Below are 27,510 nucleotides of genomic sequence, written 5' to 3'. Positions count from 1 at the left end.
CACCCAGCTGTTAGTTAAGTTAATCATCCACCCTGGTGCTAGAGAAGGGCGCAGACGAACAGTAACTTCATGACACCTCTGTGCACTCGCACACAAACACACAGGGATATTTCCTGAATTTCTTGGCAAGTCTGAACCTGTTCTGCTATCAGAGTGAGCCACTTCTGAGAGGAACTGCAGTGGCAGAGCTGAAACGGGCTGTTATTCAGCATAAAAAAAAAACTTCTAGTGAAATGCCCTCTGAAAAACAATGACTCCATTGGCCTTTTGGCAGTGCTAATAAATATTGATTATGATCACCTACCATTATCAATGCCTGACGTCATACCATGTAACAATCATAACATCATGTTGTTATACAATAACAGTGTTGTTTGGCAATAACAGTACAGCTTAAAAAGCTGTTAAATATAATTTTATGTTAATATATATATATATTTTTTTTTAATTTCAATAATTATATATATTAAATTATTCATTTTTACTTAATATTTATTAATGCATAGCATAATGTCTATGTACATAGGCCAACAATTAGAAAAAATGTGTAATTGTCACAAGAAAATAAACTCTGTGACAAATTATCAATTAAAATGAATTATGCTGTAATTACACAATTAGTATTGATAATCATTTAACGTGTATAACCCAGTTATAAACACTACCATTCAAAAGCAGTCAACAATCTTATATGCTGACCAATATGCTCCCTGTTATTTATTTATTTATTTAATTTAGCATGTTGTTTAGAAGTTGAGAATGTGTATGTATGATTTAACTGGTTGTTTGCAATTAAGAAACCCTAAAAAAGTATAAATCATAAAGTAATATTTAGACATTTTCTTAAAAAAAAAAAAAAATACATACTGACCCCAAACTTTTAAACAGTAGTGTATATATTATTTTCCTTTGCAAATTATGTATTGGCCACAAATATATTGCACCTCTACATCAAAACTTTACCTTTAAATCTTTTAACTCACCTTTAACATTCTCCTGGTTCTGTTTGAGGTCCGGGCTGGTCTCGACCCACTCAGGTTTTAAGCGCTCCCTCTCCTTTTCTTTATGCTTCTTGGACTTCTTTTTGTGCTGGCCGTTTGCTAGCTGCTGGTCAGTGCAGATTTCTGGTTCAGTTCTTGGGTGTTTGGGGCTGGATGATGGCTGCTGTGCTGGTTCTGGCTGTTCTGGTTTGGGCACGCTGTTGGACTCGCCGAGCTTGTGCCGCTGGTAAAGACCATCAGGGCTCTGCTGAGCTGTACTGGTGCCCCTCTGCAAACTTGTGTTTCCATGAGCAGAAGAGCTACGGCCCATGGAGGAGATAAGATGTCTATTGGAAGGAGATTGCAAGGTCATGTTCTGGTCTAATAAACGTAGCTTTTTTGGCGTCTGACTTTCTGGATGGTCGGAAGGCACTGGGCGTTTCTGGGAGTAAAGAAAGAAGGAGATTTCACAAATTTTGCAGATGGAAAACAGCAATAGTGTGGACCGGCAGCTTAATTGGCTTCTGCAAACAGCAGTGACAGAAGCGCCTCCAGCATCTCCATAAATAAAGAGCAGATGGTGCCAAACATGATCTTCACAAGAAAAAAAAAAGGAGGCTTCTCAATCTTATCTTAGGTAAATCAATCATATGTTCAATGACAGACCTGTTTAAGTACACACAAGAACCTGGTAGTGCATTGCATAGATACTACAGCATGCAAAAGCTTTAAAATGAGACAGACAGAGGAAAAGTAGCACTTCTTTTTATAGGTGCATTTTTACCATGGAGAGATTCTTGACAGGGCTGAGTTGGGATGGAGAATCCCCTGAGGTTTTGTGGAATGAATGGCTGGACTGGACACTTTTCAACTGGCTACTGCTGCTGCTGAGAGGCTGGAGTTTTCTGAAATATCAGAGAGTGAGATGTCTTCAAAATGCCATTCCATTCATGCTTGCCTCAAGGAAACCTTTTGCTAATTAAATTCTGAAACAAATCTGTAAACTTTCCCGACTTGAGATCAACTTCCTAGTACCAGAAAGCTATAAAAAGGTGCAGTTGTGTTTACAGGAAATGGAGGAACTAAACAGGAAGAAATTTAAAGCTCAGGATCAAGGTCTAGGATTTGCACGAGTGTTAATCAGGTTTGGCTGTTCCCGAACGGAGTGTAAAAACATGATACTCCCGCACAGCATTCGTTCGGCCAGAGAGCCGGGGCTTGTTAGTCTAGCTTAGCATTTCCGGGTAGCTGATAACATCTGCAGTGGGACTGGCAAAAGCCTTGCTAATGTCCAGTGACGAGAACAATGGTGCCAGAGACATTCCAACTCTGCTGGAACTTTCCTCTGGCAATCTGCTTCCTACAGCTCCTTCCTCTCACAGAGCTGCTTTTTCATCACACGAAGGATAGTTCTTCACAAGCGACTTGCTTCAATGCCCTGACAAACTTCTCTTGACTATATAGTAAAAATATTTGAATAAAAATATTATATTTGTACATATTATATAACTAAAAAAAATAATATATATATATATATATATATATATATATATATATATATATATATATATATATATATATATATATATATATATATATATTTTTTTTTTTTTTTTTTTTTTTTTTTTTGTTTACAGTAAATCCACTGTCATGCACTACCATTTAAAGGTTTGAGGTCAGAAAGACTTTTTATTTTAGCAAGACACTTTTTATTCAGCAAGTGTACCTTAAATTGATCAGAAGTGACATTTAAATTGTTACAAAATATTTGTATCTAAAAGAAATGTTCTTTTAAACAAATGCATCATGGTTTCAACAAAAAAAAAATATTAAGCAGAACTTTTTTCAACATTGATTAAAGGAAGAAATGTTTCTTGAGCAATACTTTCTGAAGGATCACGTGACACTGAAGACTGGAGTAACGACTGCTGCAAATTCAGCTTTGCCATCACATAAATTAGCACAGTTATTTTATATCATATTTCACAATATTACATTTTACTGTATTTTTGATCAAATAAATGCAGCCTTGGTGAGCATGAGACACTTCTTTGAAAAAGGTTTAAAAATATCTTTCTGACCCCAAACTTTTGAACTGAAGCAGTTCATGGATGTTTCTGCAAACATTCCGTGTTGTGCAAGTCCTGCTCTGGGGTTCATTGCAAGATCATCTTGATCTGTCCCATTAGGATACTTTAGACTGGCAGTGCACATAAAAATTGAGAACCTCCCAAAAACACGGCTGCCAAGATCGTATTTGGCAGGATGGCTGCCGTTTATTCCCCTATTGTTCCGGGACTGAATGCGTCTGCACATAAGCTTTCAGCATAATTCCACTAAACAGCACAGTGAACTGCACAGCTTCCTGCTCAGACAGGCCTATTAACCACATCATCTGTGCTAAAACGCATACTTAATAAAGCCTCCAAAACACATCATCTCAGCAGACTGCGGGGGCAAGGCCTGGATGACAATACTCTTCCAAACATCACCAGCCTTTCTTAGTCAAAGGAAGTTAGGAAATAATACTGTTATGAAAGTTTAGCATGTCTCTAAGCAGGGTTATTATTATAAGTAAAACTACAACTATTAAAAACATCTTTGTTAACTGAAATAAACCTCAATAAAATCAAATAGAGTTGGGCAGCTCATTCCACCAGGAGGGAACAGTTAATGTAAAGATTTAAAAAAAAAAAAAAAAAAAAAAAGAGCATTTTTTTGATTTGGTCTTGATGAAGGGGTACTTGAATCTTACTAATGGGTCTATGCAAGACAAAAAAGGTTGGAAGTAAAGCAGAGCAAAGTGAAGTATTTTAAGGTAAAGTAAAGATAAAAGTGATGTTGTTGTGAGAATTGAGAATACTGCAGGTACCTTGCCAACACCCTTTGAATGAGTTGCCGCTCTTCCTCAACATAGCCGGGCCAGTCCCTCCGCACATGTCTGTAGAAATCATCCTTTAGAGTAAAACTGTGGTCTTTGGGATTGGGTTTAGCCACCTGAAAGGAAACATACAATAGAATTATTCTCCTTATGAGAAACTGCCCTCCGTTCACAAACACACTTAAGTAAACAATATCTCAAGAGTGACCTGAACCATCAAGCATTACTGGAGTAAGCATCTTTTTGAAGAAATATGACACTTCAGAATTTTTTTACGAGAGAGAAAAATAATGTACGATAGGCCTTTTAAGGACATTCTTAAATACATCCAGAGGACAATAATTCAATTCAGACCTCGCAAATGTAAAACAGAAAGCATAAATGTATTGCAGCACATGACGTTCTGTAGAGCACTTTTACAAATGGAATATGAACCCAGCACAACCCTCCCTCTGTCAAATCACAATCCATTCTCCAAATATCATTATGGCAGAAGGCTAATTGCTACCGCTAGCACCGCAATCGCCCTCTTGTTGACTCTGCAGGAACTCCTGAATATAAACGCTGCAGGAAACGTTCAGCAAATAAACCTACTGACAAAATCAGCCATAACCATCTTGTCTGCCCAAATGCAATAGAGAAGCAGCTCTGGACAAACTATATTATCTGGACAGGCTGAGTACTGAACTGTGTTTTCTGAAGTAGGGCTGATGGGAGAGATAAAAAAAAAAAAAAAAACTTGGCACTGGTGCACAATGAAATGCTGACAGAGAGTTTTAATCAACAACATATTAATATACAGGGCTCCAGACTATGACTAAAACGGACACAAAAACGACAAAAAAAATGTGCAACGTTTTAAAATCTAGCCTCCATGAGCAACAGTCGGGAAAGCTTTGTCTGCATTAATACACTGTTTAGTCAGATATCATCTTGGAGGGGGGCACTACATCTACAGAGACGCCAGTATATCTTGCATGCAACAACAAACAGTTGTATGATGCCGATTTACAAACAAATGACTCTTATGAACTGGGGGAAGTTGTGGCCTAATGGTTAGAGAGTTGGACTTGTAACCCCAAGGTAACAGATTCAAGTTTCAGCACCGGCAGGAATTGTACTGTAGGTGAAGGGAGTAAACACCTCAGTCAAAACCACTCATTAAAAAATCTAAAAAATAAAAAATAAATAAATAAATATTAATACTTTTATTCAGCAAGGATGCATTAAACTGATCAAAAGTGACTGTTTGTAACCATATGCATGCATTTACTATTTCAAATAAATGTTGTTCTTTTGAACTTTCTATTAAAAAAAAAAAAACACTTTAAAAAAAATATTCATGGTTTCCATAAAAATATATAAGCAGCATTGAAAATTATGAGCACCAAATCAGAATATTGGAATGATTTCTGAAGGATCATGTGACACTGAAGTCTGGAGTAATGGCTGCCGGAAATTCAGCTTTGCCAAAAACACTGCTCGTCCAAAAAAAAAAGTCACCACCTGGATTTAACTAAGCAAATAGTTAAGATCCTCACATTGGATAATTACTGCATGGATGATTATGTTATGTGCCCAAAGAATGAGGCCAACTGACTACCTGAATATACTGAATGACCAGGTTATTCCATCAATTATTTTTTTTCTTCCCTGATGGCACTGATATTCCAAGATGACAATGCCAGGATTCATCGGGCTCAAACTGTGAAAGAGTGGTTCAGTGAGCATGCAACATCATTTTCAAACATGGATTGGCCACCACAGAGAACAGAGTCAGACCTCTACCCCAATGAGAATCTTTGGGATGTGCTGGAGAAGACTTTGCGCAGCGTTCTGACTCTCCCATCATCAATACAAGATCCTGGCGAAAAATTAATGCAAGTCTGGACGGGAATAAATGTTGTGACATTGCAGAAGCTTATCGAAATGATGCCACGGCAAATGTGTGCCATAATCAAAGCTAAAGGCAGTCCAACAAAATATTAGAGTGTTTGACTTTTTTTTGGGGACGGGCAGTGTATATTACATTTAAAGTACAGTATATGAAAATATAAAACAGTTATTTTAAATTATAATACCGTTTCACAATACTACTGTTTTAAAGGTACTTTTGATCAAATAAATGCAGCCTTGGACTTCTTTCAAAAATGTCTAAAAATCTTACCAATCCCAAACTTTTGAATGATAATGTCTCTCCCTCTCTCTCTCTCTCTCTCACACACACACACACACACACACACACACACACACACACACACGTATTATTATTATTATTATTATTATTTATTTAAGGTTCAAAAGTGTCATTAGTGTGAGAGCATCAAATTCAATCTATTTATATTAAATAGCACTGTAATATAAAAAATTATCCTATTATAAATATTGTGTCTGTTGTACATTTGCACTGTTGCATGCCGTGCACTTGTGTTTTACCTCATCCAGCACAGCACTCAAGTCGACCTTGTCCTTGGGGCTGGCTTTCTCCTTCTCCAGCCAGAGCAGTAGTTCTGGCTTGCTGTAGGGCTTTAAGGCCAGAACGTGAATAACACGTTCCTTCAAGGGCCTGGTGGCCACCAAGCTAGGTGTACCGTTCCTTTTGTTGCTGGGTGAATGTCTATTAGTGTTGTCAAAGCTGGTCGGCAGGCCCTGTTTCTTCTTAATCTTCACATATTTACCTGAGGGAAGAAAAAAAAATACCATAAGGGTGACTTATGTTTTTATTTATGTTTTTATGGTCTGTAAAACAAAAATTCACCTTATATTATTCCTTGACATTTTTTAATGTCTTCACAAGAGTTTAAAACAAGCTCAGAATCTGCTAAGTGACATAAAACGTGTTAAAAAGATTATTTATTAACTCGAATGCATCCTCAGCACTGAAAATAAACCGAGAGCTCTGCAAATAGCACAGAACTTCTGGGGCCACGCAAATCCCCAAGCTCTCGTTATGCAAAACAAAACCGCTCTGAGGTGAAATTACACACAACATAACAGAGAAGGGGTGAACACTTGGGCCACGACAAAGGACTGTCACAAATACAGTAGTGTAAACAGCAAGCGCTGGACCACTTTAGGAAATACAGCTTTGAGTAAACATGACGGCCCCCACAACACTCATATTACCCATTCTCTGGATGTGCACTCTGAATTTGCAAGCACCTCAAATAGAGCCGTTTTTTCGGTTTTCTGTCTTCCCACCAGTGTAGTACTTCACCTGGGGCCAGCAAGACACAGGAGTGCTAACAGATATCAAGCATGCCTAATCTCATTAGAAGTTTAAGCTGTACTTTGAAGGTTGCAATAGGACAAAGTGAAGCATAAGCTGTTAGTAAATGTGCTACGCTCCTGTGCTCATCTAGTTTTACATAACATTCATGCATCCATTTATGCTGCTTTAGGGCTTTGTTATTGCGGCAGAAACACACTAGGCTGTTGTCTTGTGAGTTAAATTCAAATGGACTGGGTTAAATCAAATTACTCAGTGATTTTAAGCAATCTTCACATTAACTCAAAGGAAAGTTCACTCAAAAGTGAACTGTCTGTTATCATTTATTTACCTCATATGACATACGGTCTTCTGTGGAACACAAAAAAATGTACCACCCTCATGTTGCTCCAAACCTGTATGACTTACTTTTTTTCTGTGGAATACAAAAAAAAATATAAAAAACAATTCTGAAGAACGTAGCAAAACCACCTTCGCATCTGAAGAACGTTAGTAGCCGACATTTCTTAAAATATCTTCTTTTGTGTTTTGCAGAAGAGAAAGTCGAACAGGTTTGGAACAACACAAGAGTGACAAAATGATGACTGAATAAGTTTTCATATTTCAGCAGTTGCATGAACTACAAGATATAATGCAATAACCGCAGAACTGTGAGAACAATGATCCCATTTATGAGGAATGTTTGAATACTACACAGTCCAACACGCTTGCAAATGAGAGAGAAAAAAAGTACTGAAGTAGCACAAAGTACTGAATTCCTCTTGACGCCTAAACATGTTGCACTTTGCAAAAAGCGCTAAATTAAACACTCTCTGCCTGCAAAAGCATTGGAGACACTTTACTGTATTATAAAGTCTACAACTGTTGACATTTGTCATAAGACTCCATCATCAAGCATTAAATCAATTCTAGCCTTACAGGCAATCTCATCAAATCACATTCCAAAATCAAATCGTTTTACAGTAAGCACTTGTTTAATCATGTTTGCATGCTCAAATATGCCACAATAACACAACTTTCATGTCTGAACTTATAGTATATAGTTTAGAAATATCTTATATATTCATAAACACGACTAGTGGTTGACTGAAATATTGCTGTTATTTGTAGTTTATTTTACAGATTTATTTTTATCAACCCTCCACCCTGCTTACTATGATATCAGCATCAACCATCCAAAAAAATCCATATCAGTCCAGCACTAATGAAGACTGTACTTATCTTGATCGCTAAATGAATGAGAACCAAAATCATCAAACAGTAAGTTCATAGTAAATTTTTGATGATGCTCTTCTGCTCGTCTCTTATGAGCATGCAAAGTTAGAGCGACCTTAAAAAGCCTCTGCTCTTTATAATTAATCGTCCACTGAAATACCTGCCATACTTCTGAAAGCCTGTGCCAACTATGAGAACTATGAGGGCAAAGCAGGATTTAGAAGCGTCTACAAGATAAGTGTACCATTACTTCACCACAGAAATACAGTGTGTCGCCACAAGAGGTTTCTCTGCTCGACTACAGAGATGGGAAAAAAGTTGGAGGCTGTTTTATTTTTATTTCAGCCAAACAAATGTATCTGCCAGGCACTAAATTGTGCAAGGACATGGTTCCGTTTCGACCGCCATATGCATTTGGAGCTGGTTAAAAATATGCTTTTTTGTGTGTGATGGGATAAAAAGCCAAAGCAAATACTATAAACTCACTCAAACACACCTATTATATAAAATCTGAATGGTGCAACATCAAATTATCTTGCTATGGTCCTCCTATAATGTCTGTCTCTAAATCATACCCCTTAGCAAGCACTGCAGCTCAAATGTGTTTGCATTACAAGGCAAATTGAGACACATACTGAGAAAAAAAAAAAAAAGGATACTGCGGAGCTCTGGAAGGGTGCTATTTGATTTCCTCAGTGAAAGTGAATCAGAGATTTTAATTGCCCCGAATCAAACATATCTTATTTTCTCTAACCGCTCAAGTGCCATCTTTCAGCTTTCTTAGACACGAGAGGCCAGAGCGACGTGTGTGCTTCTCTCTAGTCATCGCTTGGGGAATTGCAGACTTTGCTTCAGAGAGAGACCCATGTATAATTCAGTATTTCTGCAGATGAAAACCTAATTGATCCCCAGCCATGGTAATTAAAATCCTGGGCTAAACTTCATCCACCCAGCGTGAGACTTGTTAGCGGATACTTCTGGCAGTCTCAATCAGATTAATGGAACAGGTCTGTGGCTTCGTGCCGGTGTCATCTGCAGATAAATGCTTGAGAAGAAGTGACTAGGGGAGAGAAATGCAGCTTACATGGCTCGTCTAATACACAACCATCCCTTGATCAAAAACATCCTGGTTTATCCACCATTATTAACAGGACACGATGTTACCAGGTTAACATATTACTTGCTTTTGGAAGAAATTAATTGTGTTATTTGATATAATACATGTTTTAATGAGAAATAATTGCATCTGTGCATATGGAGTTGGTCCTTTGTGTGTGTGTGTGTGTGTGTGTGTGTGTGTGTGTGTGTGTGTGTGTGTGTGTGTGTGTGTGTGTGTGTGTGTGTGTGTGTGCATAAGCCAGATTCTTACTCGGATGTGTGGATCCAGGTTTGATCTCGATGGCTGAGCGACTCCAGATGTCTTTTTCCACTTGAGACATGCGTTCGCGGGTCATCTGATAGGAATCGTCGGTAGCACACACCGTGATTTTGTCCTGAATACTGCCCTGACTTTCCAGATGCTCCCTGCCATCTCTAAGCAAAAACAGGAAATACACAGTGAGTTAAATTGTCATGCTGGAAAGCATACATGTGGATTTGAGTGAATTTACAGTCTTGAAAGCATCAGTTAGAATTGTTTGGAAATTACAAACAATTAAGTGATTGTGTGTGTATGTGTGTGTGTGTGTGTGTGTATATTTATATAAAAAAGTTTATTTGGAAAGTTGTGTGTTGTGTGTGTGTGTGTGTGTTTGGTGTGTGTTATATAAAAAAGTTTATTGAAGAGGTTTAAAAAAAGACATTGCGAATAAAAGGCTATATCAAAATCAGTGCGGACATCACAACAGAAATTTTCTTGAAAACTCTGAGAATCAACCTGCTATGTAAAGACTGACATGTTTAATACCTTGCTCCCTTTTGCTAAGTGTTATAGCTGCTCCTCTGTCTACAAAGCACCCGGAAAGTCAGTGACAAATTTATGACTAATGGCCTTAACCGGTTTTTGTGGAATTGCTTTGCATCCTCTTTCTCACAAACCTATCTAATGCTATTCTTCAGCGAGACAAGTGGAGTATTGTGAGACTACAAGTCTCCTTTGAGCTGGAAGTGAACAGATCAGTGCCATCCCGATCGAGAGACAGCAACTTCACAACCGACTGTGATGCCAAATACTGTAATGGAAACTGGGTTCAAAGGTCAAAGTAAATGTTGTGCCTGACAAACAACAACCTATGCTCAACACACAGATTCAGCATTTAAGACACATAATAACGAATACATTAATTATTAAGAAATTTTTTTTTTTTTTTTTATTAATAAAAAAAAGTATTTTAAAAAAGAGTTATATTATGTATGGTGCTTGCAGGTTTTTGTTTTTTTTTTTTTTTTTTTTTTTTGGACAGAAACTTGTCAGGTCCTGGTAAGTCTAAACAAGGGCTGCACAATTATGACAAAATCATAATTGTTGATTATTCCCTTGAATTTGTGATTGCGATTATTTAGTACGATTATCACAATTTATATCATTGAATTATACCATTGTTTGAAGCAACCGCATGCCATATTTTTTAAATGAAAATAAACAAGCTGAAAATACTCTAACTGAAAAACTATTAGTGCTTTTCTATAGCATTAAGCCTCAAATGTCAACTATACATTGGATTGGTTTCTTCATAAAATATAAAAAAAGTAAAAAATATGCATGTTATTATAATGTTATAGTAAAACTAAAATTAAAACAATGGAAAAACCCTTAAGACAGCCTGTAGAAAAAAGAAAAAAAAACACATCATAAGCATGCAGAATAACATAAGTGGAGTTTGACTGATTAATGGTCGCTTTATATGATTATGTAATCCTGGCAATCCGTTATTGTAATCGCGATTAGAAATTTGATTAAAGCCCTAGTCAGAATTGCCACTGTATGTGCTCTACAGAGAATATAACAGGATGTTACTTTTTATACTATTTTAATAAGAATAATAATAATTATTATTATTAAAGTTTTTAATCTTATTTGAATATCAGTGTCTTACCCAGAAACATACTGTTGGATACAGTCGAAGCTTGCCTGAGGTTTGTCTTTACTGTCACTGGACAGGTAGAAGGAGAAGACACGGAAAGCATCAGGAGAATCCAAGGAAGCAGGTATCTTGATATACTGTAAGATAAAAAGAAAATATTTCAGACTTGTTGGCAATAAAGTCTAATTTATTTCTAAATATAAGCTTTATTTATATATTTTTGTGTGTGTGTGTGTTTTTGTGTGTGTGTGTGTGTGTGTGTGTGTGTGTGTGTGTGTGTGTGTGTGTATTTTTTTTTTATTTTAAAGTATAAACAGTATAAATGCATAAACACACAAACAGTGCAATTATGAGAAGCGCATGCTTGTTTGTATATTTTAAGAGATGTATAGACACTTATGTAACATACAAAACAGAAGAATGACATGAAGAATGAACTTGCATTATACAGCACAACCAAAAAAAATAATAATGCAAAAAAATAAATACATCAAAATCAAGGAACTTCTTCCCTTGCCTAACACACAGACTTTTGTTTATTGACAAAAGGACCAGCTTGCGCTACTTATTTCAACAAAGCTGTTCAGAAAAAAACATCTTTCATTCAATAAACCAGTCAAAGGAATCCTCCCACGACTCAGAGACATGTCTCTCCAAAACAATGCTCAGTTTGTGTGTAAAACATTAAGTAGCATGTTCTCATAAAGCAATTAAGTTATTACTTTCCTATAAGGCACTTGCTGTACCAAAACCAGTTTCATGATGGAATGTTTTGTACTTGCCCATTTCTGAAAAAAGATTCATATTTGTGAATTATGAGTTTAGTGTGGGTTTGTAAGAAGCACAACTCTCCTACTGCACAACACACTTGCTAAACATAAAAGACTTACTCTCTTGTTGTAAAAACATCTACGTTAGGCATTCATATACATGTTTTTATGCCTTGCATGCATAAACATTCAGATTACGGTGAGGATAGATGAGGTGTTGACGAAATTGCTGGAATGTCTTGAAAGAATTAGTTTGAATGGGTTTGAAAATTACATTATAAAAATAGTTTGCACCATATGCCAACATTGTCAAGCAAGTGTTTATGAATTTATAGTGGTCACAGTGTTACATAACCGTAGTTTCCAGCTATTTAAAAAAATAATAATAATAATAATAATATTTTTTCACACTTTTTCACACATATGGTAAAACAGAAATAGATTATTTCTGACAAATCACAAAACTTGTAGTTAAAAGGCATCATTTTTTTGCCAGTGAAAATATTGGCACAGGAAATATAAATATAAACTCCTTATTGTATTAAAATAATACACACACAAAGTGCTTAAAAAACCTAATGTGAGACAGCTGTTCATATGTTCTTGTTTTGTAATATTTGTGATCCCTATGGGAGCTTTTTGGAGGCATGAATAAGCAAGTAAGCCAAAGAAACCTTTTCTCTTTTTCAACAAGAGTATGTGCAAACTTTTGCTCCACTTTAATGTGCAGAATGCCTTTAAAAAGAGCAAAAGCAATGGACAATGAAACCATAAAATGCAAAAAAAAAAAAAAAAAAAAAAAAAAAAAATGAGAAAAAAGTATTTTCTTTTTTAATCTATCAACAGTAAGGTACAGCCATTTCAGTGCTAGGAAACTTTTCAGCTAGATGAAAAGCAAAACTGCACTTTGATGGGGGCTGACTGATTGGTGCCAGATCGACTGAAGCACTTGAGTTTGTGTTCTGAGGCAACGCAAGGGTCACGACTCAGTAACTGAGCCAGTTACGTAATACTCGCAGTCATCTGAGGACGATCAAAACAAATACAGCCCTGAACAAGTAATATCGACAGCGTGACCTCACTACCTGTTCAAAGTCCTGTGAAAAAGAATCAATAAGATTGCTGGACAACTCTGCATGCACAAAGCCAAAAGAGCAATGCTTCAAGACTGCCAAACACATGGTGAGGGAGCGCTGTGAGTCTGAGCTAAAGCCGTATGTATAATCAACCCTGCAGCACTCTCAACTCTCCTTCATGCGGTGGTTCCTATAAAATATAACTTAAGACTTTATGTGGGCTATTTCTGATATTAAGAGACAAGCTATATTCTTCAGGGGAGGCCTAGAAACCTACTTTCACTAATACATAAAGGCAATCCAAAATACAAACTCATTAAGCAACAGGTATTGCGCTGTCATTTAAAAGAAAACAGTAATTTAAAGGTACATGTTCCTTTCAAACAGCCTCCAGCAGAAAATGATGGATGTTTTAGCTGAGGCAGTGCCCTAGATTTGAGGTAAATGGATAGGTAGAGTCCGCAAAATTTAAATACTTTATTTTTGTTCGGGAGGCAGCGGTCTGTCATTTGCGCTTGAACGTGTCCAAAAGTGAGGTGGTTAATGGCAACGACTACGGACACAAAAAGTCACTTAACAAATCATTTAAAACGGTTTTCAGGTGTGTGATTTTCCATCAATAAAATGACAGGGAATTACATGGCGTATTTGGCCATGGGGTATTTTCAAATTTGTAGGGTTATGCTGTGTGAGCAGGTTTGGTTAAAGACTGGTTTAAAGAATGCATCTATGTCCTAGGGCATGAAAGTATGGTGACCCAGTAGTGCACAACACAGCGAAATCTCCACAACACAATGAAATCGCCGCAACACAACGGAAAAAGTTGTGTGTGTGATGGCGAATTCCATAATCACTTGGAGATATATTTGAAATGTTTACGTCCATATGTGGAAATTGTCTAAAGCCCTATTTGCACGGCATTAGTATTATATGGGGACCTTGTGTGATTTTGAAATTACATACAGCCAAGTATGGTGACCCATACTCAGAATACATGTTCTGCTCTTAACCCATCCAAAGTGCAAACACACAGCAGTGAACACACACACACCATGAACACACACCCGGAGCAGTGGGCAGCCATTTATGCTGCGGCGCCCGGGGAGCAGCTGGGGGTTCGGTGCCTTGCTCAAGGGCACCTCAGTCGTGGTATTGCCGGCCCGAGACTCAAACCCACAACCTTAGGGTTAGGAGTCAAACTCTCTAACCACTACACCACGACTTCCCTGCACAGGAAACAAAAACCTCGAAAAATGATATACGACCTGCCAAATGCTGGCCAAATCACAGAGATGCCGATTCGCACTGGACTCATATTATCAAAGGACTTCGGTGTTTGGTGAAAAACGGTATGTCATTTGTGGAGGAATTTTTTCTTTACAAATTACAGACATGGCCGATTCACCCGGGATTAAGATCACAGACAACTTCCACAATTATTACAAATGACTGGAGGTCACCAGGTAATTCTAATCCCGTGCGAATAGGACTTAAGTTTATCTAGGTTTTGGAACCAATAAGAATCTTGCTGACCTACGCATTGATGCAATTATTTTCTTCTGTCAGGGTATACGAACTCCACCAAGAGTGTTACAACTGACTTCTGCTTATGAAACTGCAAACTATTTTCTTCAGTAATTTTTTCTTTCATTGATCACATCTCTGACTCCTGGTCTTTATTACAAGACCTGGTCCTTGGGTTTTGACTGTAAATTCCCCTTACACAACGAAATCACCGCAGCACAACACAACAGAAATAAGCCACAACAAAACGGAAAAAAGTCGCAACACAACGGAAATAGCACAACACAACAAAATCGCAGCAGCACAACAAAATTAGCACACCACAACGGAAATAAGCCACAACACAATGAAATTAGCACAGTACAACTAAATAAGCACAACAGAAATCTAATATATTTTCACAAACCCTTTAAGTTTCTATGGAACATTACATTATATGTCACCCCATAGCATGGTGCCATTTCAATAACAGAGTGTTTACATTAAGTGCAAACAACCAGCCTTTTTGACATATAGGCTATTTACACTACTAACGCTCACCAATGTCTGCTTGGGCCACACAAAATTAAAAATGCGCCGGGTAACAGAGCAGTGGCGTAGCGAGTAAGGCACATAAAAGTAGCATTTGACATGATCGACCTGAGTTAAAGTCCACCTTTTGCCAGACTCACTCTTCTCCTTTTCCCATCACATATCAGATCAGAAAGGCATTTACTTTCAATGTAGAAAATATTTGAAAAGTGGAAATAATGTGCATAACGAGTGTTTAATAATGAAGTTTATCAGGGTCAGGGGTATAGGTGTATGGAGGGCTTTATTGCCCAAATAAGTGTAGGCTAAACAGAATTTATTGCTATTTTCACTTAGTGTAAACAGTGTATCCATAAAATACTTTCTATTGTCAATTAGTGTAAACAGCATAATATGCTACTTACACTGCAAATAGCCACTGCCTTCTATAAAGGTAACTAACATGCAAGCTGTGTATAGTGGTAATGGACTAAGGAAACAATTTTGAACAATTTACTATAGCCTACCAATTCAATGATTTTATGGACTCTTGAACCTGCACATATTATTACTGTTGAATTCATTTCATAATGCTGTTTCTCACAGTCACGTAAATGATGCTTTAAAGCTAAAATATGGGCTTTATACTAGAGTTAATGGTCTAAAAATATTACTAATTTTAAAGAGCTTTTACTGCACCAGGATTTTTAAATGACACTTTAAATTTGCATAGCCATATAAATGACTTGGCTATTTTTTTTTTTTTTTTTTTTTTTTTTAATGGTACTAAAATGCCCAAAATTTGAATTTAATTAAACCATTACGTCTGGTATAGAGTCCTAGTTTTAACACATCCTCTATAGTGGCAAAGAAAGGGAGCAGGAGCATTTCCATAGTCCTGCGGCGATTTCGTTGTGTTGTGGTTATTACTGTTGTCTTTTGCTAATTTCGTTGTGCTGTGCCGATTTTGTTGTGTTGTGGAGATTTCATTGTGTTGTGGCTTGTTTCTGTTGGGTTGTGCTAATTCCGTAGTGCTGTGGCGATTTCGATGTGTTGTGCTGATTTTGTTGTGCTGATTTTGTTGTGCTGCGGCGATTTCGTTGTGTTGTGGCTTGTTTCCATTGTGTTGTGCTAATTTGATGCGAAATTCTGTATGAAAGCTCTCAAAAAGCATAGTGACAACCTTCTCCACAGAAAATGAACAATTTTCCCTCTAGTGACTAAAGAAACTCGGCTAAACAACTGCTTGAATCCAAATGTTCCTCTAAAGTAGGGGTTTTCAAACTGGGTTAAAACCAAACACAACCAAACCAAAACACAATACAATACACCCAAAACAAATCAAAACCACAAAGACACACAAAAACCTCAATAAACGTAATATAAAATAAATATAGATAATAAAATTAAATTAAAAAATATAAAATATAACATGGCTTTTGAACAATGACTACGTAGACCCTAATTATATTAGTTACACTATAGCCTAAGTCTTTATACATGAAAATATACAATTGCCTCTATATTTTAGGAAGGGGGTCACTCAAATCATCATATTTGGTGGCCCTTGGCAGCAAAAAGTTGAGCTCCTACTCTATCGAATGCACTCAAAGGTTCATTATTTCAACTCTCTTAAAACTGCATATTTCATAAACATTTTAGAAAACACAAACACTGACCTCTTCATTTTTAGAAGCACACTCATGTCTAATGAATTGCATAAATACCCTAGCAAGCAATTTACCATCCTACGGATCTAAAAACAGCATGTACAGGCACCGCAGAAATGGGTTTTGGCTGTCAAAAATGCCCGGTCACGCAGTACAACCATAAGCACTGTTGGCTACATGGAGCCAATAAAACACTAACACACAAACACACATTCAGCTTCACAACCCCCACAGAACGAATCCTGCCCCATCATTATCTGTTAGTTTTCTGTGCAACAAAACAAGTACTCATGAGCAGTCACAACATACTAGCAAACAGTAGCCTGCTACGATGATGGACACTCATGGGGGTTGAATTGGGGAAATGCTGGTAGTGACCCAGATATGTCCTCGGCTTCAAAAACTGAGGCAGTATGACATGATCAGACCAATGCATCTTTTCCTGCGACAAACCAGAAAAGCATCATGGTCAGCCAACAGCTACTCCTGGGACTACAGTTGCTAGAAGCCACTGCCAAAAGTGGTAGTGTTCTTCACCCAAATTCAGCAAGTCATTTTAAAAAGGTCACAGAAGTAGGTCACAGCGATGGTGCAAAGGAATGAATATTCATTTGTGTTACAAATGGCCACGCCGATGAACAAAAGCCAGTCACCTCTGAAGCATCACCAGAGCCATGGATTTACAGTCTTTACCCACATTAAAAGTCCCTTTCCCTCCAGAAGACAACCCCCCCCCCAAAACCTGTTCCCGAACCCCACCTGGCCCAAGCACCATGCACTCTTCATATTCCGATTCTAATCAATGTCATGCAGGTCAGTCCATTCTGAGGGCTGCCCTCTTTTTCCATTCCTGGTTTCCTCCTCGATCTTCATAACCATATGTCATTTACCCTTTTGGTTTCCAGCTTCTGTCTCCAGGGAGAACATGGTTTTTCATGGTGGAAGGATCACACTAGGCCACTTAGATCCGAGTAAGAAAGATTTAAGGGCTATAAAGCGATAGCGGTGGGAATCACCAGAGGAAATTAATATTGTGATTTTAAACATTTTTCTGTATAATATGTATTTGCGACAACATATATTGCAAAACCTGACATTAACATATCCTTCATAGTGTACAAATTGGGACACTAGATGATGCTATGGGTCTATTTTTGTTGCATATTAGCCTACAAAATAACGCAGTTGAGAGTTGCAATGAGCAGCATGCTGGCAGTGTAGAGATGGCATTATGTAGACAGCTTCTTAGATTCTAATTGCAAATTAAACAAAGTTTTGTTGCTTCCCAGTGCACAACTGGCTTGAAGTGGTGTAATGGCATAGGCCTGTTGAATCCCAATATTTAGCCTTCTGTAACAGGTGCTTCAAAATCAGATATATATGCGAGAACGAGCTTTCTTCACACAGAGAGAGAGACAGAGAGAAAGAAAGAAAGAGAGAGATAATGATTCACTTGTGCTGTTTGTGAAATTACAGTTTGACAAAGATTTCAAAATTGATCTGGTTTTCCTGCATTGCATGCGCAGAGCTTGCAGGAGTAAAATGATATGCAATACCCTCATTGCCAAGGAGAAATTCAAACTCTTATTAAAGATTGATATCTGTATCAGTACAATATCATCATGCAAAATATTGCAATACTATGCCAAAACAGTTTTGACATAGTATTGTGCCTATAAAGAAAAGATACTCTAGAAAAAATTAAAAGAAGGGAAATGTGAACTTGTTGGTCCACATCTCAATCCAAAATCGAAAGAGTCAGACAAATAGAAAGGTTCTAGCAAGGTTCATTATCTATGTTGCAAAGTTGTCTTTTAATACATTTGCCTTTTGTTCCTCTCTGTGTTTATTCCTCTGGTGAAAGCCAATGCCCAACTCAGTAGGTGAGATTTTATCAGCTTTTAGATCAGTACATTAGGTAGTATACCATTATGGTTCAAATGTAAATACAGACTGCTTCAAGGGTTGCTACTGAAACGTTACCTCTCTCCCTGAGCTATGCGCATTTATGATTATTGTGATTCAAGCTCTTTGTGTCATTCACCCTGTTTTCTTACAGTCGGGCACATTCACTATCCATACACAAGTAAATGAACATAAAATGTTTGTTTTTTTTTTGCAAATGTTATGTTGAGCAGAAATCAAAGATTAAATAATTAGTGTTTCCTAAGATTAACTTTAAGATAATTTTGACAGCAACAGTAATTACTATGACAGCAACAGTAATATAATGTGTAGGAGAAATGAGCATGCACAATTCAACCTCCAATATCGATGGATACAGTGGGTATAAAAAATAATCTTCCCCCTTTAAAATAATCACATTTTGTTGCTTTGCAGCCTGAATTGAAGACAGACACAGTTTTTGTTTTATCTAGCTGTATTTACTCAGTGCAACTTAGAACATTAAAGTGAAAGATTTAACACCAACATGTCAGGAAAAAAACAAAAACCTTTTTTTAATTAGCTCACCATGAAAAGAGCTTTCCTGGAGCTTTTCAGTCCTTGGTAGTGCAACTGAAGCAAACAATCAACTATGGGTGGCAAGGCACTGTCAAAAGATCTCCGGGATAAAGTTGTGGACAGGCACAAGTCAGGAAATGGATACAAAAAAAAAAAAAAAATATTCAAAGCCTTTATCAATCCCTAGAAGCACAGTGAAATCTATTATTAAGAAGGGGAAGGTATTTGGTACAACACAGACCCTCCCTGGATCAGGACATCACTCCAAACTGTATGAAAGAGCCAAGAGGAAACTGCTCAGAGAGGCTACCAAGAGGCCTACAGCAACTCTGAAGCAGTTGCAGGAATTTATGACAAAGAGTGATCATTGTGTTCATATGACAACAATATCAGAAATTTTCCACAAATGTGGCTTGTATGGGAGAGTTGCAAGAAAAAAAGCCATTCCTCACACATGCAGTCATGACTGAGCTTTGCCAAAATGCACCTTATAGAGTCTGAGGCAGACTAAGATTGAATTATTTGGCCTCAACACCAAACTAAATGTCTGGCGGAAATACAATACAATCTCTGGCGTATATATAATAGCATTTCTACATTAAGGTATGGAGGTGGTAATGTCCTGTTATGTGGGGTGTTTCTCTGCCGCAGGGACTGGAGCACTTGTCAGGATAGAAGGAAAAATGGATGGGGCAAAATACCGTCAAATTCTTGAGGAAAATCTACTGCCCTCTGCCAGAAAGTTGTCAATGGGAAGAAGGTTTACCTTCCAGTATGACAATGACCCAAAGCACCCAGCAAAACTGAGCACACAGTGGTTGAAGGAGAAAAAGGTGATGTCCTTGCATGGGCCAGTCAAAGCCCAGACTAAACCACACTGAAAATCTGTGGAATGACTTGAAGACTGCACTCCACAAATGGTCACAAACAAATTGAACTGAACTTGAGCGGTTCTGCAAAGAAGAGTGGGCAAATATTACAAAGTCTAGATGTGCAAAGTTAGTAGAGACATATCCCAACAGACTAAAGGCTGTAATTAAAGCAAAAGGTAGTTCAACAAAATACTGACACAAGGGGTTGATCCTTTTTGCAACTCTGTGATTCCGTTTTTCTTTTTCTTTTTTTTGAGTGATTCTTGCTTTTTATTTTTGTCTTGGATGTTATAAGTTGCACTGAGTAAATACAGCTCGATAAAACAAAAACCATGTCCATTTTCATTTCAGGCTGAAAAGCAAAAAAAATTGTTATTTTAGGGGGGGGGGGGGGGTATTTTCTATACCCACTGTGTACACTACATGAAAAGTTTTGGGTACAGTAAAACAGTACAGTAAAAACATTAACATTGTTAAATATTAAAATTTAAAATAACTGCTTTCTGTTCTAATATATTTTGTAATGCAATTTATTCACATGATGGCAAAGCTGAATTTATTAGCAGTCATTACTCCAGTCTTCAGTGTCACATGATTCTTCAGAAATTAATCTAATATGCTGATTTGGTGCTAAAGAAACATTTCTTATTATGAATGGTAAAAATAGTGGTGTTGAATATTTTTGTGGAAACCGTAATACATTTTTTTCAGGATTGTTTGCTGAACAGAAAACTTAAAAGAACACAATTTTTTATATAAAAATATCAATTTCACTTTTGATCAATTTAATGTGTCTTTGCTGAATAAAAGTATTCTTTTCTTTAAAAACAAATCATACTGACCCCACACTTTAAGTTTGGCTGGTTGATAACCAAAGTCTACCGAAAAGTCAAACATAAAATAAGTGCACAGTTATTAGTGAATGAGACCCAGTGTTCTTACAGTTAGTAAGCAGTTCAGCAAAGTAACTATGCCAAGCAACAGTACTGTAGTTTAAACATTTTCCATAACATTAACACATACACAGGTGGGTTTCATCCACATCATAACATCCAAATGGCATCAGATTGACAGGATTCCCAAGTAAGCCACAAGGAAGCAGAGCACAACAGAAAGCCCATCCTTTGCAGTCCATCTTCTGCAACATCTGCCGCATGGTGCCATGTGTGTTTGGAGATGTCAAATACTTTCAGTCTGCTGTAAAGTGTGAACTGGGCTGGAACAGAATGACTTAGCGGGGGCCATGGCCAATGGGGACAAGACAAAGGCTGTGCTTTGTAGCAACCATGGAAAAAACAAATCTGCTTCTTTCAAATAACATTATAATATTTTTATGAGGTGGTGAGATGCACTACACCTCAGATTTAAAGTGATCAAAACATTCTGCTTATGAGAGTTTATGACTTTAAACGCTTGTGTTTTGCTTCTACGAAGCGCACATCTGTTTGGAAAGAAGAGAAGCTGGCGTGTTGTTTCAGGTGGTGTTTTCTTTTCCCTTTATTAAGCCGGGTTGAGTCAGTGTATGTAAGTGAAGAAACAGAACATCTCGTCCTCACACTCGCCATTATTTTTCAAGCTAGGGCCTAAAACTGACAACCACCTAGTAAACAATAAACGCTGCCAGTTGACTTATTGTTTAACCATCTCTACGTGTCAGAACAGACAGAAAGTTTCAGGCAGTCCAAAATCGTGCAGCTTTTATCTCTGCTATGGCAATTATAGTTCTAGCTATGACTCTTTGACTTTGACCAGTCACGTAATGAGCACCTTCCACTTCAGAGCTTAGTTTTCTTTGGCCTGGTTAAATTAGTTCTGCTGGTTCCATCTACTCTACAGTCAGTCTTCATTGCAATCATCACCATTGTTCTCTTCACGCAGCGTGCTCATCTACGGCTCCTGTGAGGCGCTCATCTTTTGTTCCCACCACATGCGAAGGCACGAAGTTCAGCCTATATTATTCATAAGCAGCAGGAACGTGTGGCCTGTTGGAAGGGAATGGGGGAAGGGTGGGGTTTGGGGCATCCCTGCCCAGGCTCGACAAACGGGACTACATGACCCCCTGATCCGAAACGGACAGAGTCACTCATCCGAAAAACAAAAACAAAAAGAGGGGTGGGGGACAGGGACGAAAGAAAAAACAGAAAGAGAGACAAGAGAGGAGAGAGAAAGAGAGAGCTTAAGATTACAGTGCTAATGGTAATCCACTACATAAACATCAAGATGGTGGAATTATGGCAACTGTGAATTATGAACTGGGCAAATGTTCCTCTCAAATCCACAGTCACAACATCTAACCGCATGTTAAGTGAAGTGCACACTATGAGACTGAAGCTCAAGTTACTGTTGGTACAGTCTGAAACAGTTTGTCTTCTTTTTCTTATGCAAGATACATTAGAGGAAGTATTTAAAAATCCAAAAATAACTGAACTGAATTAGTTACCCAATCGAATCAACCCTGACAGGGTTTTTCCTGCATAGAGAATTCGTAGTATTAATTTTATAAATAGCCTTATGAAGTTTGATGCTAATGTTAGCTTTAATGCACTTGTTACCCTGCTGCAATTAAATTTCATGACATATTCTATAAGAAGAATTCAAGTAAGGTTGTAAGAAAATTTTTGTTTTCTAGAAAGACACTGAATATGGATAAAACTATATTGGATCAAAGCGGCGTGGACCAGGAGACTATAAGGAGGGGAAAGGTTTTCAATTTCATGCAGTGTTTAATAAATGTTTTTTTTTTTTTTTTTATGTTAACCTACACTGCAAAAGGGCCCCTTTTAGCTGTTATGTTGTATTTAATGTTAAACAGATTTTTTGGAAATTTTAACTTTATAATTCTCATCATCTAATTATTAGAACATCTAAAAATCTGTTGCGTGTAAAAAGTTTTTGTTTCAGCCAGTTGAAGCATGTGTACAATGTGTGCACTTGATTAGGATGGTACCACCTGCTTGGATGGTATCAAGTAAACTGATTCACTCTCATCTCAAAGATTTGCACAAAACCATTAAACAGAAGATTAAGCAACAAAATACACTACTGTTTAAATGTTTAGGGTTAGTCTTATGCTCACTAAGGCAGCATTATTTGATTAAAAATTTATTCAGAAAAGATGGATTTTTAGCGGCCATTAGTCCATTCTTCAGTGTCACATGATTCTTCAGAAACCATTCTAATGAGATCATTTGACATTACATATCAATGCTGATGAATAAAAAAGTTCAAAAGAACAGCATATGTTTGAAATAGAAATCTTTTGTAACATCATAAAATCTTTACTGTCACTTTTGACCAATTTAATGCATCCTTGCTGAATAAAAGTCTAAAAATCTTACAGAGCCCAAACATGGGTCAGACTATGAATCAGATGGTGCTTGGGTCAACATGGGTAACTTCTGGATTTCTTGCCGTCCTCTTTTATGCTCACAATTTCATGGGCTGTTCCTCCCAGCTGCTCTCTTTCTAGTGAGAACAGTATGTACACCTGACATTTGGTCGGCCAGATTTCAAACCAATAAACTTTATCATAGCATGTCAAAGTGCGCAAATGTGTTACGAGTTTGCAAACCAGGCTTTTTGTTGCAGACTAGTCCCAGATTTAAAACATGAAAGGTTGACGAGCGTGTGCTTGTCTCCATAGATGAAATAATAATAGTGCTAACAAGTGGCATTTAGATAATGCATGATGCCTTATGGGAAACCATGTCATAATTCTCAAAAACTCTGTGGTTCTCAACCACACCATTTATGATATGATCAACGAGTGTGCCCTGAGTCACGTATTGTAAATGCAGCACATGTGCTCACCTTGGTCTGTCACATTAAATCACTCTATCGTGGTAGCAGGACCTGAAGTCCGTTACATTTAAATGGGGAGGAATCAGAGGGGGTGGATGTCTGTTGATGCATGGGGGTTGGTTTAAGGATAAAGGGGGTTGGTGATGAGAAGTTGTGAGGCTGATGGAGGAGTGGTGAGGGGGGTTGTGGTGGCTGCCTCATCCCTTGAGGAACTGCCTCGGATGCCAAGCAAAATCTGTCTCTCTCTCTCCTCTCCAGCACCTGAGGGCTAATCTGTCAAGCCCAGTAAGCACTGGGCGACCTGACTCCATAACCATCCCTTGTGTGTGTGTGTGTGTGTGTGTGTGTGTGTGTGTGTGTGTGTGTGTGTGTGTGAGTGTGTGTGTTGGTAATGGGGGAGGAGAGTACCCCGCATGGTGCTTTCATATGCACCCCATTCACACAGCAGCCAGAAGACATCCTCCACTTGCCTATCAGTTACTATAGTGACGAGTCTGTGCAAATTAAGTGGGGGCAGGTCTATTGGGGCGTACACAGCCTTACTGGCCTCTGAGATTACAATAGTGGAACAGTTCTCTACGTTTTGATTGGTTAATGCCACACATTTCAAAAATTCATACATAACGCCAGCTTTGAAAGGCTCAAGGCAGTCTTCTCGCTCAGCATGTGTAGTATTTGTATTTTTATAGACTTGCTAGAGGATTGGTGTGAAAATGCAGGGAGATCAGATAAACTTTCAAAGAGCATTTAGCAATTAAGGGTAGTATCAGGCCTGGACAGACTCGACATTAAAGCACACACACTTACAAAAGCGGTTCTTGAAGTCTTTTTCTGCCTCAGTAAAAATTTGTGTGAGATAAAGTTTTAAATATTATAGTAACACTTTACAATAAGTTAACATTAGTTCATGCATTAACTGACATTGACATCAAAAACAACAACAAAAAAACCCTACCTTCCAAAGAATCCTAATCTTAGGAAAGGGATTATTTATTTTTAACTATGTGGATGTCTAAGTAGAGCATTATTTGTTTGTTCAGTACATTTCACTGTGGATTCTTTGGTAAATCAGTTGCAGTTTTGGACAGACTTTCACTGGAAGATATGGACCTGACAGTAATACCACTACATGGAAGTAACCGTGTTCATTCTAATGCCTAATCCTAAATTATATACAGAAAGCGATCAAAGAACACTCCCTTTATAATGCTGGAATTGTCAATCACACAGCTCAAATTTATGATTTATGATCAATGATGAATCTCTTTTCACAACGAATCTCTTATTTACATTGTGTTTGTACTGTTAGTTATGATGAAAGCATTTGTGAAAGTGCAAAACTCGAGTTGCAATGACAAGATCACTGCATTCATGCACTTAACAGTCTGTTATTGCCTACAATGCTCATCACTGAAGCCTTTCATCCAATGGCAGTATATATAAATATAAAGCTACAATCAACACTATCCATGATTAGCTCATCTTAACAGCTGTAATAGTAAAAACATAGTAAAAGTTTTTGAGAGAGCTCCACATGTAATACTTATTTCATATGCAAAGATGTTAGCCAATCAGCAACAGGGGTTTCCATTGAAGTCTCACAGCAGACACGCCCCTTCCAACAGAGCGTTCAAATCAGAGGGTAAACATCATAAGTGCACCTCAGGAAACATTTCAAATAATTAAAAAATGCAGTCCATGACCCTTTAATAATATATCCGTAAATGTTTAAATTAATTAAAATGAATAAAAGCTTTAGAAGTACTTTTCATTGTTAGTTCATGTTAACTTGTGTGTTTAAAGTTAAGAAATAAAACTACTGTATAGTATGATTACCCATATTTATATGAAATAAAAAAATGGCAAGGACCAAATGTCACAACTGTGAAAAAAGGTGCAATTGAGAGTTTTAAAGTTGCATTTGTGAAATACAATAAAATATCATTTTTCCAACTGTTTCCATAGGTTTTTCTTTTTTAAGCTTGTCATACAAAAGTCTTTATTCAAAGCTTCAGGATAGAAACGGTCAAAACAACTTGTTCCTGAAATGCAGAATGTTTTCAAGCCAATGTTTATTTATAAGACCTTTGCTCATTTCCCCGAGCGGTCACACTCTAGCCTGCCGGATGGCTATGACAGACCAACTACACGAACAAAAACAAACCTGAAAGAGGTTTCCGTTTCTAAATACAGCCACGTGATGGCTAGACGTGGCCATGAATGCTCTTCAAATAAGATTTAAAAAACCCATGTGACGAAAAACTTCTATGAACTATCAGAAGCAATGCATCCTGCTGGGCCGAGTCAAAGCCCCCCGCTGCAGGCACGGAATCAATGGATCTACTCATGTGACTGAAAACTGCCACATACCATCCACGTCAGCGAGAACAGGACGCAAAGAATCTTAAGGGAAAAAGGAAAAAAAAACAACATTTAAAATTAAAGGAGAAAATAATATAAGGTTTTAAGCATCAAATAAGGAGTGTGTTATGGATTCAAAGATAGATGCTACACAAACAACATTTGAGAGGTGTGGCCTGTTAATGAGCAATACACACAGAGCCACACTCTTTCAGAAGTCAGTCCAGGCATGTCAGAACTGGGAGCGTGCCCTGTGTGTGTCTGTGCATGAAAGGCCTGAAATGTCTGTGATCTTCCCTTGCGAATCTTGGCTCCACTCAGCCATAGTAGTTTCATATAAACTCTGCACGCTTTCCACATTAATCACATTTATCTTCACAGGAAAATACTTTTGAAACCAAAAATGCTTTACTTGAGGATCACAAAAATAAACATCTAGCACTAAACGGGAATCCGGGTCCAAATGTCTGACCATGCAACTATTGTTTTTGCATTATGAAACTATTTTTGTCCCTATGACAAAAATGAAAAAAAAAAAAATGTTTTGAAAGTGAAAGTTTGTTAAAATGGACTTTTCAAAGCAGACACAGAAATCTCTCAGGTTAAAAATATTTTCATTCGTGTTTCGAAGATGAATGAAAGTCTTATGGATTTGGAAAAAAGTTTCCTTAACGTTTTGTAAGGAAAAAAATGTTTTTGACAACGTAAATACAAATTGAGTTTCTTTTATGTTTTGTTAAGTATACAACGTAAATACAAATTGCAATTCTTATATATTGCAGTAAGTATAACTTTGCCAAAGCAACTTTTTACACTCTGTTATACTCGCGCTGTTTAATGAGTTTGAGATGTGACGTTTTCCTCCATGAACTTACATTTCACAGGCATATTCTCCATCTGTAAATGTTAGAAAGTCATGGAAATAGAATAAATAGAATAAGAGCACAATAATTGTGTCATATGTAGAATTTCTAACACACAAGTAAGTGTATTTTAGCAGATAGCAGTAATGGGGTAATCAAAATATAATGCAATTAATCTGTGCTCGTGTTCATTATTTTTGTTTTTAGTTTAATTAATTGAATTTTTGCTTGAAAAAAGCATTATTTTTGTTTTTAGATTGTAATGTTACAAT

General features: G+C 37.3%; 1 protein-coding gene across 1 annotated transcript in view; it reads right to left on the bottom strand.

Moving 5' to 3' along the window:
• Window positions 1–27,510, bottom strand: part of LOC109108856 (RNA polymerase II elongation factor ELL2-like) — a 42,775-nt gene that overhangs the window by 3,770 nt on the left and 11,495 nt on the right. The window contains exons 3-8 of the mRNA XM_042775179.1: window positions 11,341–11,465; window positions 9,675–9,838; window positions 6,298–6,539; window positions 3,853–3,977; window positions 1,765–1,885; window positions 984–1,422 (exon numbers count right to left, since the gene is read on the bottom strand). Coding sequence (XP_042631113.1) covers window positions 984–1,422; window positions 1,765–1,885; window positions 3,853–3,977; window positions 6,298–6,539; window positions 9,675–9,838; window positions 11,341–11,465 — 1,216 coding nt within the window. The remainder of the gene's footprint in view (window positions 1–983; window positions 1,423–1,764; window positions 1,886–3,852; window positions 3,978–6,297; window positions 6,540–9,674; window positions 9,839–11,340; window positions 11,466–27,510) is intronic.

This window comes from Cyprinus carpio, chromosome A18, assembly GCF_018340385.1.
Source record: "Cyprinus carpio isolate SPL01 chromosome A18, ASM1834038v1, whole genome shotgun sequence".
NCBI lineage: Eukaryota > Metazoa > Chordata > Actinopteri > Cypriniformes > Cyprinidae > Cyprinus > Cyprinus carpio.
This window is presented reverse-complemented; position numbering and strand designations above follow the sequence as displayed.